The sequence below is a fragment of the Trichechus manatus genome, unplaced genomic scaffold, assembly GCF_000243295.1.
Source record: "Trichechus manatus latirostris isolate Lorelei unplaced genomic scaffold, TriManLat1.0 scaffold00044, whole genome shotgun sequence".
NCBI classification, from domain to species: Eukaryota; Metazoa; Chordata; class Mammalia; order Sirenia; family Trichechidae; genus Trichechus; species Trichechus manatus.
The window spans coordinates 1,950,379-1,963,860 of record NW_004443980.1 but is presented as its reverse complement, the minus strand read 5'-3'; the positions used below and the strand labels follow the sequence as shown (position 1 = coordinate 1,963,860).

The following is a 13,482-nucleotide window of genomic DNA, read 5'->3' as shown; positions in this document are numbered from 1 at the left end:
ACTAAAAATGCACAAACTCCAGAAGATAAACTAGATAACTGGGACCTACTAAAAGTTAAATACTTATGCTCATCAAAAGACTTTTTCAAGAGAGTAAAAAGAGAACCTATAGACTGGGAAAAAATCTTTGGCAACGACATATCTGAGAAAGATTTAATCTCTAAATTATACAGAAAACTTCAACAACTCAACAATACAAAGACAAGCAACGCAATCACAACATGAGCAAAGGACATGAACAGACACTTCACCAAAGAGGACATTCAGAAGGCCAGCAAACACATGAAAAGATGCTCATGATCATTAGCCATTAGAGAGATGCAAATCAAAACCATGATGAGCTACCATCTCACCCCAGTATTACTAGCACTGATCAAAGGTTCAGAAAACAATAAATGCTGGTGAGGTTGTGGGGAGATTGGAACTCTCGTACGCTGCTAGTGAGAATGTAAAATGGTACAACCACTATGGAAAACTATATGGCACTTCCTTAAAAAGCTAGAAATAGAAACACCATATGATCCGGCAATCCCACTCCTAGGAATATATCCTAGAGAAGTAAGAGCCATCATACAAATAGATACATACCCATGTTCATTGCAGCATTATTCACAATAGCAGAAAGATAGAAACAACCTAAGTGTCCATCAGCAGGTAGACGAATAAATTATGGTACATTTACACAATGGAATACTACACAATGATAAAGAACAGTGATGAATCTGAGAAACATCTCACAACACGGATGAATCCGGAGGGCATTATGCTGAGTGAAATAAGTCAATCACAAAAGGACAAATGTTGTATAGACACCACTATTAGAAAAACTCAAGAAAAAATTTACACACAGAAACAGTCTTTGATGGTTAAAAGGGAGGGGAGGGGAGGGAGGGGTGGGGAGAGGAAATCACTAACTAGATAGTAGAGAAGTGGTAACTTTGGTGAAGGGAAAGACAATACACAATATAGGGGAAGTCTGCACAACCTGACCAGGGCAAAACAAGACACTTACAGGAGCACAGAGGGGGAAAAAAAGAGGCAACCGCAGTAAATACTATAGCCTGTACAACTCTACAACAACAATAAAAACAAATAATTTACAGATACATATGCTGAAGAGGGGCATATAGGAGTATACGCACGTACATATATAGGTTAGACTGGATATTTTTACTTACATGTTTGTATGTACAGCATGTATATTCACATATATAATAGAACACAAAGGGGCACAGTCTTAGAAGCTTCCTAGACACCTTGAGGGACCAAGTTACTGGGGCTGAGGGCAAGGGACCATGGTCTCGGGGACCATCTAGGTCAATTGGCATAACAGTTCATAAAGAAAATGTTTTATATCCTATTTTGGTGAGTAGCATCTGGGGTCTTTACAGCTTGTGAGCGGCCATTTAAGATACACCCTTTCATCCCATCCTGTCCAGAGCAAAGGAGAATGAAGAAAACCAAAGACACAAGGAAAATATTAGTCCAGAGGACTAATGGACTACATGAGTGAGCCACAACATCCACCAGCCTGAGCCCAGAAGAACTAGATGGTGCCTGGCTACCCTCAATGACCACTCTGAGAGGGAACACAGTAGAGGGTCTTGGACACAGCAGGAGAAAAATATAAAAAAGACCAGACTTACTGGTGTGACAGAGACTATTGGAACCCCCGACACTAGGGCCCCCAGACACCCTTCTAATACAGAACTGAAGCCACTCCTGAAGATAGACAGGCCTATAAAACAAACAATAACACATGTGGGGAACGTGCTGCTTAGTTCAATCAAGTATACGAAACCAAATGGGCAACACCTGCCTTAAAGCAAAGAGGAGAAGGCAGGAAAGGACAGGAACTGGAGGAATGGTAATGGGGAACACAGGATGGAAAGGGGGAGAGTGCTGACACAATGCAGGGATTGCAACCAATGTCACAAAACAATTTGTGTATAAATTTTTGAATGAGAAACTAATTTGCTCTGTAAACTTTCACCTAAAGCACAATTAAAAAAAAAAAAAAGAATTAGTCCCTAACCAGTAGTATTACCATTGCTGCCTGGGAGCTTGTTAGAAATGCAAATTCTCAGCAGAGGTTCAAGCTGGAACAAACCAGTTGAAAGCCCTGGTTGCACTTCTGTCATCTCCCTGCAACTCAGACAGATGGCTATTGGTAGACCCATTTTACAAATGGAGAAACTGAGGCTAAGAGGTTAAGTGAGTTCCCCAAGGCCAGATGGAGCCAGAATTTGAACTCAGGTCAATTTGAATGTAAAACCACCGTAATTATTACTAATTTTTTTATTTCTTTCTCCTTTCTGCTTTCTTTCAGAGGATTATATTCGTTATGCTCATGGTCTGATATCTGATTACATTCCTAAAGAATTAAGTGATGACTTATCTAAACACTTAAAGTAAGTAGAGTTCATGTGCAGTCACAATGAACAGGAACCTTTGTGCTCTTGGCTTTCACAGCAATAGGGGTTTTTTTATGGCTTTTCATATCATTGTTTCCGATTAGAGATTATTCTCTAGTTATGCCATATACTGTATGCGTTGAAGGTGATTTTTAATGGGTAGCGCTTGATTGTAACAAATTGATGGGTGGATACTGATTGCAGGAACTAGGGAATAGTTAGGATTGGAATTATGGATTGATATAATTTTAGAGAGTCCCTGGGTGGTGCAAAAAGTTAACTTCCTTAGCTGCTAACTGGAAGGTTGAATATTCAAGTCCACCCAGAGGCACCTGGGAAGAAAAGCCTTGATGATCTGTCTGAAAAATCAGCCACTGAAAACCCTATAGAGCACAGTTCTACTGTGACACACATGGGGTCGCCATGAGTTGGTGTCATCTCCATGGCAACTAGTAATAATTTTACAGGATAATCTGAGGGAAAATTTTATCCTCAGTTAGACTTAGCTAATTTGGTTCTCTGTTATTGTGTTGAACACAAAGTGAGAAGGAAAGAGTAGATGGCATGTAGAATATTTTTGAAAACTAGATTTTAAGATTTTGCACCATTTTCACCATCATCATTAGATATTCACTAAGTACCGTTATTGTGCCGTGTCCCTGGAACCCGAAGATATAACACAATCTACATCCTTGGGGGGCTTAAGAAGGGCTTTCAGCATGATGGGGTTTGTGTTCCCTCCATTATAAGGATCTTTACCTTAGGTTGAAAACATGTGTTCATTTCCTAGATTTTAGCAACTGTTGTTAAGATTTTATGTGTGTAATGATTTGATAGCTTTTCCTGATCCTTAACAAATCTTTTTTCCCCTCTGAGGCATCAAGATAAAAAGAGTTTTTAATAGATGTAGCTGTCGTTTTTAGCAAATTCCATAAGACCTACTTTAAAAATAAATTTGTAGAAACTGGTTTCTGTAATAGTTAAAGTGTGTTGAAAACCTGCATACACATATCCTCTGTTTAATATTTCTTTGGACTTCTTAGCTGCTTGTCTTATTAAAGACATTATGTCTTTGTAATTCGTTTTTTTTTTTTTTTTAGATTTTTTTTCTTTTCACTGGAATTTTTAAGTTTTGGTTAAGAATTTGGGGGAAAAGATAAACTTCTCTTTAATGGAAAAAAAAAGTAAAGTTTGTGTGGCTTTTTATCGACAGTTAAAATAATTTTCATTTCATTTTTGAATACATGCTAGCGTTGTCATTTGTGAAGAAAAATAATCCAATGCCAAAATACAAATTTCTGGGGGCTATAAAAAAGCAACTGCATTTCAACAAATGGGTTCTAATTTGTTTTGTTAATTCAGACAATTCCAATATAAGGAATTAAGTAACAAAATGAAGATTTAGTCATGTGAAGAACCTCGTTCTTCACACTGCAGCAGTTGTACAGTAAGATATATGGAAGTAAAGCTGGACTGTGAAAGTGAGGCTTACTAAGTCTGAAATTGTCCCAGCCTTTCTGTTTGCTTGTCTGTGAAAAACCCGGACTATGATTTTTATTTTCTTTACTTCCTTAGGCTTCCAGAACCTTCAGCTTCATTGCCAAACCCTCCATCAAAGGTAAGAAGCTGTGACTAAGATATCTTTGGGGGACTTGGAAAAATATTACACTTTTTTCCACATGAGACTAAGCTTGTTCTAGCTTAAGCATACTAAATTCACCTTGTCGGAGTGACATTATGTGGAATAAGCATTGTACTGGGCTTTCCTTCAATATTCTGTATTTTTGTAGATTTTACCTGAACGGTAAATAGAGTACCATGAAAAACTAACGTGAGAGTAAGCTTTAGTAGATATCTGTGTAAAAATATTATAGATGTGTAACTAAAATTAGATCTTCTCTAATAAGCTGTGAATCACCACGTATACCCTCCTTATTGCTAAAACTCGTTTTCCCAAATCTAATTGTTACTGGCACGAAACATCATTTTTTTGCAACATAAAGAATCCTTTGAGCAAGGATGGCTACCTTTTTTTTTTTTCCCCTATATTTGAAATGATCAAGGAAATTTGTATATAATCTTTATCTGCTGGTAGAAAAACTTTTCTTCTTCCAGACAGTCACGCACTGCCACCCACAGCTTCTCTGCACTGTGGGCTGCCGCTCACGTTTGTCTCCCCCATCTGGAAAATAGAGAAACAACGGCAACAACAAACAAACAGATGGTTGCCTTTGAGTGGACTCCAATGCATGGAGCAACCCTAGGTGTGTCAGGGTGGAACTGTGCTCCATAGGGTTTTCAGTGGAAGTAGATTGCCAGGCCTTTCTTCCTGGGTGCCTCTGGGTGGACTCAAACTTCCAACCTTTCATTTGGCAGCCGAGCCCTTTAACCATTTACACTACCTAGGGACTCCAGAGAATAGAGAAGCCAGTCATGAGCCACACCTGATCTCAAAGTGGAGTACCACTCAGCCGAGGCCAGAGCTCGGATGAGTCCGCGCTGCTTAGAGACAGGGAAGTAAGTACTCCCTCAGCTTGTCAGCAAGGGCGTTCTCCTTGCGCTTACTATAGCCAGTGAAATCATGGTGGCCCTGCGAAGGTAAAAGGACATGTCACAGATGTTCAGCCTCCTCCTCTGCCCCCTGCATTCATCCCTCGTGCGTCCCAGTGGCCAACATGGCCAGGACTTCTTCTGTGTCATGTTCTGTTTAGAGGTGATGGGGCCTCCAAAAACACTGATTACTTTGACTTTCGGAAAAGGACTAGTAAGTTTTTAAATCTTCATTATTAGTTTTGAACCATTTTCAGCAGGTTGTCAAAGGAGGCCCAATGTTTATATTCTTGAAAAATAGCACCAGGAAGAAATGAGCTGGCGTAAGACACAGTAAAACCTGGCAACACAAGCTTTGACACACAGTAAAAGACAGTAAAGACAGAACCTGTGTAAGCTGGAAGCCTATCAGAGAAGGAAAACTCAAATCTTTTCCACTAAATAGAGAGTGATAGAAAAGTGGTGACTGCACTCTGTCAAAAGCGGAAAATTTTCGAGAGCCAGAAAAAACAAGGCAGTCCCGTCAAGTTCCGGCTTTCACAGATTTCACTGTATAAGAAAATCCACTCTGGGTCAGACCCACCAGCCTGCAGCCTAGTAGTTAAATCTCCAGTTGTAGCACTGGAAACCAGGCCAAACCCTCTGGATACAGACTGCCACATTTTTCTCCTGTGGAGTAGCTGGTGGGTCAAACTGCTGACCTATCGGTTAGCATCCGAGCACTTAACCACTGAACCATCAAGCCTCCTCATGGTAGCACAAATCCATTGCTGTCGAGTCGATTCTGACTCATAGCAACCCTATAGGACAGAACTGCCCCATAAGGTTTCCAAGGCTGTAAATCTCTACAGAAACAGACACATCTTTCTTCCTGGGATTGGCTGGTGGCTTTGCACGGCAGATATTTTGGTTAGCAGCCGAGCACTTAACAGTAGCACTAAAAAAAAAAAACCAAGCCTGTTGCCTTCGAGTCAATTCTGACTCATAGTGACCCTATAGGGCAGGGTAATACTACCCCATACGGTTTCCAAGGAGCGACTCATGGATTCCAGCCGCCCCATAGGGTTTCCAAGGCTGTAAATCTTTATGGAAGCAGACTGCCATATCTTTCTCCTGCAGATTGGCTGGTGGATTGGAACTGCCGACCTTTTGGTTAGCAGCCGAGTGTTTTAACTGCTGCACCACCAGGGCTCCTCTAGCTGAGTGCAAACCATTTGTGCCCCCAGAGACCTAGTAGGAGATACACAGAAACATAATTATCTTGCGGTAGTTGAGAGAGTAGGCACTCTGAAAGTGTTTCTTTCTTTCTTACTTTTCCGTTTCCAAAAGTTAAGCATATTCCTTCCTTCCAAATGTCTTTTCCTTAGTAATTTAGAGCTCATTCCTGAATTAATCTAAACCTATTTTTGCAGGCTTCAGCCAGTGATACCCTCTGGGGTAATGAGTTTTATAAGTTTATTCTTTTCTGTCTCAGTATTTTGTCTTCTCATTTTAGTTTCCAAAACTTTAAGTAGTTTGTAATTTTATCGTTTATGATTTAGATCAGGGGTCAGCAAACATATTCTATAAATGCCAGATAGTAAATATTTTAGGCTTCCTGGGACAGATGGTTTCTGTCACAGCTACTCAGCTCTGCTGTTGTAGTGTGAAAACAGCCATAGACAATGTGCGAATGAATGCCATGGCTGTGTTCCAATAAAACTTTATTTACAACAACAGGCAGCCAGCTGGATTTGGCCTGTGGGCCATAGCTTGCCAACCTCTGATTTAGACTGTGGTATCTTGTTCCTCCTAAACCTCAGCCTCATCTCCTGGATTCTTTTAGTTGCTTTTTGAGGTCTTCTCTATCATCTCTTCTTCCGGTTACGGTGTAACATTACAGACTGTACTGGATTATGTACCATAGTTTAAACAAATGTAGGGTAATGTCTTCTGCTAGTTTTCCTTTCTGTGTCCAGGATTTGGTTGATTTTTATGGTAATATAGTTGGATTATTTTCAGAAAATGCATTCCAATAGCTCTTAGGTTTTTGTTGCTGTTAATGATAGCTTGGAGCCTGTCATCCTTAATATGTTTTGCATTATTTTTCCCTTACTATCATGTTTGCCTATGTTGAAGCTCAATTTTCAACCTCTTGTCCCTTCAGTCTTTTGAATTTGTCACTGCTTTCACTAACAAGAAGAACTTAATGCAGTCAATGGGTTTGGAGAGGCTCCTGAATTACTTCTTACTAATAATTTATAAGAATGGTAAAACCAATCCCGGCATTAATCTATGTGCTACTCTGCTGTTTGCGCTTCTCTTTTCAGACCATTTGATACTTGCTTTCTGAGCTACATTTCCGTCTCTACCGAAACATTCCCCCAAGTCCATGGACATTCGATCTTTTAAATAAGAAAAGTTTAATTAAATATAGCAGTGATGTTCTCTTCAGTAATTCAACAGCATACTGGAAAGAACATAAGAATTGGTTATGTGTAGAAGCTACCACAATCATTTTCATAAGCCCTTAAACTGGTATCTTGTTTGGGGGTGAGCCATGGAAACATCTGAACCAATTAGTCATGCTATGAAATATTTTATATTTATAAGGAAGTGTCTTTCATCTTAAGCTCTCACCGTGAAGATTTTTTATTTGATGTATCAGTGAAAAGTGAATAGTGTTCAAGTTGTTACAGTGACATCTATATTAGAAACATTTTCCACTGGGAAGGAACTTTTTGTGTTCTGAATATATTATAGCCGTCAGCATTATTAGCTGTGAGCTCTACTCTCCTGGTTGAAGATAACTTTCTAGTAAAAATACACATCACCTGTATACCCTTTGCTGTCTTAATTTACATAGAAACACATATTCCTTAGAAAGTTGTGTATATGCTTTCACTTTGGGCAAGTAGATAACTCATACTTGATATATACTAATTTTTTAACACTTTATTTGCTAGAAGTTGCTGTCTGGCCAAGAGAAGGTTTCCCACAGTATGTGATGGATTCCCAGGATGCCCCTGTGTTACTTACAGTGAAGACTCTTTTTTTTTTAATTAATTGTAAATATTAATATTTACAATTCAAGCTAGTTTCTCATACAAAAATTTACACACGCGTTGTTATGTGACCCTAGTTGCTCTCCCTATACTGTGACAGCACAATCCTCCTTTCCGCTCCAGATTTCCCATGTCCATTCAACCAGCTCCTGATCCTCTCTGCCTTCCCATCTCACTTCTGGACAGGAGCTGCCCATTTAGTCTCATGTATCTACTTGAGCTAAGAAGCATACTCTTTACAAGTATCATTTTATGTCCCATAGTCCAGTCTAATCTTTGTCTAGAGTTGTCCTCAGGAATGGTTTTAGTTTTGTACTAACAGAGAGTCCGGGGCCATGTCTTCCGGGGTCCTTCCAGTCTCAGTCAAACCATTAAGTCTGGTCTTTTTATTAGAATTTGAGTTCTGCACCCTACTTTTCTCCTGCTCCATCAGGGAGTCTCTGTTGTGTTCCCTGTCAGGGTGGTCACTGGTGATAGCCAGGCACCATCTAGTTCTTCTGGTCTCGAGCTGATGAAGTCTCTGGTTTATGTGGCCCTTTCTGTCTCTTGGGCTAATACTTTTCTTGTGTCTTTGGTGTTCTTCATTCTCCTTTGCTTCAGGTGGGTTGGGACCAATTGATGCATCTCAGATGGCTGCTGGCTAGCTTTTAAGACCCCAGCGCCACTCACCAAAGTAGGATGCAGAACATTTTCTTAATAAACTTTGTTATGCCAAGTGACCTAGATGTCGCCTGAAACCATGGTCCCCAGACCCCCACCCCTGCTACTCTGTCCCTCAAAGTGTTTGGCTGTATTCAGGAGACTTCTTAGCTTTGGTTTAGTCCAATTGTGCAGACTTCCCTTGTACTGTGTGTTGTTCTTCCTTTCACCTAAGATAATTCTTGTCTGCTATCTAGTTAGTGAATACCCCTCTCCCTCCCTCCTCACCCTCGTAACCATCAAAGAATGATTTCTTCTGTGTTTAAACCGTTTCTTGAGTTCTTATAATAGCGGTCTTATACAATATTTGTCCTTTTGTGACTGACTAAATTCACTCAGCATAATGTCTTCCAGATTCCTCCATGTGATAAGATGTTTCACAGATTCATCATTGTTGTGTATCATTGCATAGTATTCCATTATGTGAATAAGGCATAATTTGTTTATCCATTCGTCCATTGATGGGCACCTAGGTTGTTTCCATCTTTTTGCTATTGTGAACAGTGCTGCAGTGAACATGGGTGTGCATGTATCTATTTGTGTGACGGCTCTTATTTCTCTAGGATATATTCCAAGGAGTGGGATTGCTGGATCATATGGTACTTCTGTTTCTAGCTTTTTAAGGAAGCACCAAATCTATTTCCAAAGTAGTTTTACCATTTTACATTCCCACCAACAGTGTATAAGTGTTCCAGTCTTTCACAACCTCTCCAACATTTATTATTTTGTGTTTTTTGGATTAATGCTAGCCTTGTTGGGGTGAGATGGTATCTCATTTTAGTTTTGATTTGCTTTTCTCTAATGGCTAATGATCGTGAGCATTTCTTCACGTGTCTGTTAGCCACCCGAATGTCTCCTTTGATGAAGTACCTGTTCATATCCTTTGCTTATTTTTTAATTGGATTATTTGTCTTTTTGTTGTTGAGGTTTTGCAGTATCTTGTACATTTTAGAGTTTAGATGCTGATCGGATTTGTCTTAGCCAAATATTTTTTCCCAGTATGTGGGCTGTCTTTTTACTCTTTTGGTGAAGTCTTTTGATAAGCATAAGTGTTTTGATTTTTAGGAGCTCCCAGTTATCTAGTTTCTCTTCTGGTATTTGTGCATTGTAACTCACAGTTTGTATTCTGTTTATGGCATGTATTAGGGCTCCTAGCGTTATCCCTATTTTTTCTTCCATGATCTTTATTGTTTTTGATTTTATATTTAGGTCTTTGATCCATTTTGAGTTAGTTTTTGTGCATGGTGTGAGGTATGGGTCTTGTTTCATTTTTCTGCAGGTGGATATCCAGTTATGCCAGCACCATTTGTTAAAGAGACTGTGTTTTTCCCCAATTAACGAACTTGAGGCCTTTGTCAAATATCAGCTGCTCATAGCTGGATGAATTTACGTCTGAATTCTCAATTCTGTTCTGTTGATCTGTGTATCTGTTGTTGTACCTGGCTGTTTTGACTACCATGGCGGTATAATAAGTTCTAAGATCAGGTAGTGTGAGGCCTCCCACTTTGTTCTTCTTCTTCTTACTTATTTGGGGCTTCTTCCCTTACCATATGAAGTTGGTGATTTGTTTCTCCGTCTCATTAAAAATTGCCATTGGAATTTGGATTGGGATTGCATTGTATCTGTAGATCACTTTAGGTAGAATTGATATTTTCACAATATTGAGTCTTCCTGTTCAGGGGCAAGGTATGTTTTTCCACTTATGCAGGTCTCTTTTGGTTTCTTGCAGTAGTGTCTTGTAGTTTTCATTGTATAGGTCTTTTACATCTCTGGTTAGATTTATTCCTAAGTATTTTATCTTCTTGGGGTCTATTATAAATGGTATTGATTTGGTGATTTCCTCTTTGAAGTTCTCTTTGTTTGGTGTAGAGGAATCCAACTGATTTTTGTATGTTGATCTTATATCCTGATACTTTGCTGAAATCTTCTATAAGTTCCAGTAGTTTCCTTGTGGATTCGTTGGGGGTTTTCTGTGTATAAGATCTGCAGATAGAAATACTTTTACTTCATCCTTACAATTTGGATGCCCTTTATTTCTTTTTCTAGCCTAATTGCCCTGGCTTGGACCTCTAGCACAATGTTGAATAAGAGTGGTGATAGAAGGCATCCTTGTCTGCTTTCCATTCTCAAGGGGAATGTTTTCAAAGTCTCTCCATTTAGGATGATGTTGGCTGTTGACTTTGTATAAATGCCCTTGATTATGTTGAGGAATTTCCCTTCTATTCCTATTTTGCTGAGAGTTTTTGTCATGAATGGTTGTTGGACTTTGTCAATTGCCTTTTCTGCATCAATTGATAAGATCATGTGGTTCTTTTATTTTATTCATGTGATAGATTACATTGTAATGTTGAGCCATCCCTGCATACCTGGTATAAATCCCATTTGATCATGGTGAATTATTTTTTTGATACATTGTTGAAATCTATTGGCTAGAATTTTGTTGAGGATTTTTGTGTTTATGTTCATAAGGGATATTTTTTGTCGGTAATTTTCTTTTTTTGTGATGTATTTCCCTGGTTTTGGTATCAGGGTTATGCTGGCTTCCTAGAATGAGTTTGGGAGTATTCCATCCTTTTCTATGGTCTGAAATACCTTTAGTAGTAATGGTGTTAACTCCTCTCTGAAAGTTAGGTAGAATTCTCCAGTGAAACCATCAGGGCTGGGGTTTGTTCTTGTTGGGAGTTTTTTGATTACTTTTTCAATCTCTTCTTTTGTTATAGGTTTATTTAGTTGTTCTACCTCTGTTTGTGTTAGTTTAGGTAGGTAGTGAGTTTCTAGAAATTTGTCCATTTCCTCTAGGTTTTCAAATTTGCTAGAGTACAACTTTTCATAGTATTCTGCTATGATTCTTTTAATTTCAGTTGGGTCTGTTGTGATATCGCCCATCTCATTTCTTATTCAGGTTATTTGCTTCCTCTCCTGTCTTTCTTTTGTGAACTTGGCCAGTAGTTTATCAATTTTGTAGATCTTTTCAAAGAACTAGCTTTTGGTCTTATTAACTCCTTCAATTGTTTTTCTATTCTCTATTTCATTTAATTCTACTCTAGTTCTTATTATTTCCTTTCTTCTGGAGCCTGATGGCCTCTTTTGCTGCTCTTTTTTTACTTGTTTGAATTATAGAGTTAATGTTTTTATTTTAGCCCTTTCTTTTTAGATGTGTGCATTTATTGCTATAAACTGATGTCTGAGCACTACTGTTGCTGCCCAAAGGTTCTGGTAGGATGTGTTTTCATTCTCAGTTGATTCTGTAAATTTCTTTATTCTATCCTTAATTTCTTCTATAATCCAGTAGTTTTTCAGCAGGGTGTTGTTCAATTTCCAGGTGTTTGATTTTTTTTCCTTGCTTTTTCTGTTATTAATTTCTACGTCTATTGTTTTGTGGTTAGAAAAGATACTTTGTAATATTTGATGCTTTAGATTCTGTTAAGGCTTGCTTTATGGCCTAATATGTGGTCTATTCTGAAGAATGTTCCATGTGCATTGGAAAAGAAAATATACTTGGCTGCTGTTGGGTGGAGTGTTTGCTGTATGTCTATGAGATCAAGTTGGTTGATTGTGGCATTTAGATCTTCTGTGTCTTTATTGAGCTTCTTTCTGAATGTTCTGTCCTTCACCGAAAGTGGTATATGAAAGTCTCCTACTATTATTACGGAGCCATCTATCTCTCTTTTTAGTGCTGTTAGAGTTTGTTTTATGTATTTTAGAGCCCTGTTGTTGGGTGCATAAATATTTATTATGGTTATGTCCACTGGGTGTATTGACCCTTTAATCATTATATAGTGTCCTTCCTTATCCTTGTGGTGGATTTTACTTTAAAGTCTATTTTATCAGACATGAATATTGCCACTCCTGCTCTTTTCTGAGTGTTGTTTGCTTGCTGTATTTTTTTCCATCCTTTGAGTTTTAGTTTGTTTGTGTCTTTAAGTCTAAGGTGTGTCTCTTGTAGGCAGCATATAGACAGATCATGTTTTTTAATCCAGTCTGCCACTCTCTGTCTCTTTATTGGCACATTTAGTCAGTTTACATTCAGCATGTTTATTGATAGGTATGTGTTTTAGTGCTGTCATTTTGATGTCTTTTTTTGTGTGTTGTTGACAGTTTCTTTGTTCCACTTAATTTTCTGTGCAGAGTCATTTTTTTAATGTATTTTATTTTTATCTTTTTCATTGTTGTTGATTTTGTATTTGCTGAGTCTTTATGTTTTTCTTGTGTTTTATATTGATGTGTATTATCATTAGTTTCCTTTCTGGTTACCTTAATATTTACCCGTATTTTTCTAAGTTTAAACTAGTCTTTTATTTCTTAATATTGCATTGACTTCCTCTCCATATGAAAGATCTATAACTACATTTTTTCATCCCTCTTTTTTCTTGTAATGTTGTTATCTTTTATATATTGAAGTCTCTGTTTGTCTGTTTTCAATGTTTTAACTTTGATTTATTTTTGTGACTTCCCTATCTGGTTTGATATCTTGTTGCTCTGTCCTGTGTTCTAGTCTTGGGTTGTTATCTGATATTATTGATTTTCTAACTAGAGGACTCCCTTTACTATTTCTTGTAATTTCGGTATGGTTTTTGCAAATTCCCTAAACTTCTCTTTATCTGGAAATGCCCTAATTTTGCCACCGTATTTGAGAGACAGTTTTTATTGATTGATTGGTTGGTTGGTTGGTTGATTGATTGTCCTTTAGGTGAAGGTTTACAGAACAAATAGTTTCTCATTAAACAGTCAGTACACATATTGTTTTATGACATTGGTTAACAACCCCATGACCT

At 38.2% G+C, this 13,482-nt stretch overlaps 1 protein-coding gene across 5 annotated transcripts in view; it reads left to right on the top strand.

Annotated features, from left to right (window-relative positions):
• RNASEH2B (ribonuclease H2 subunit B) overlaps window positions 1-13,482 on the top strand; it is a 142,383-nt gene that overhangs the window by 98,649 nt on the left and 30,252 nt on the right. For 4 of the 5 annotated variants that reach the window (XM_023731528.1, XM_023731529.1, XM_023731525.1 and 1 more), the window contains 2 exons: window positions 2,330-2,411; window positions 3,990-4,032. In XM_023731528.1, the coding sequence (XP_023587296.1) occupies window positions 2,330-2,411; window positions 3,990-4,032 (125 nt within the window). The remainder of the gene's footprint in view (window positions 1-2,329; window positions 2,412-3,989; window positions 4,033-13,482) is intronic. The other variant, XM_023731527.1, reaches the window with a different exon arrangement.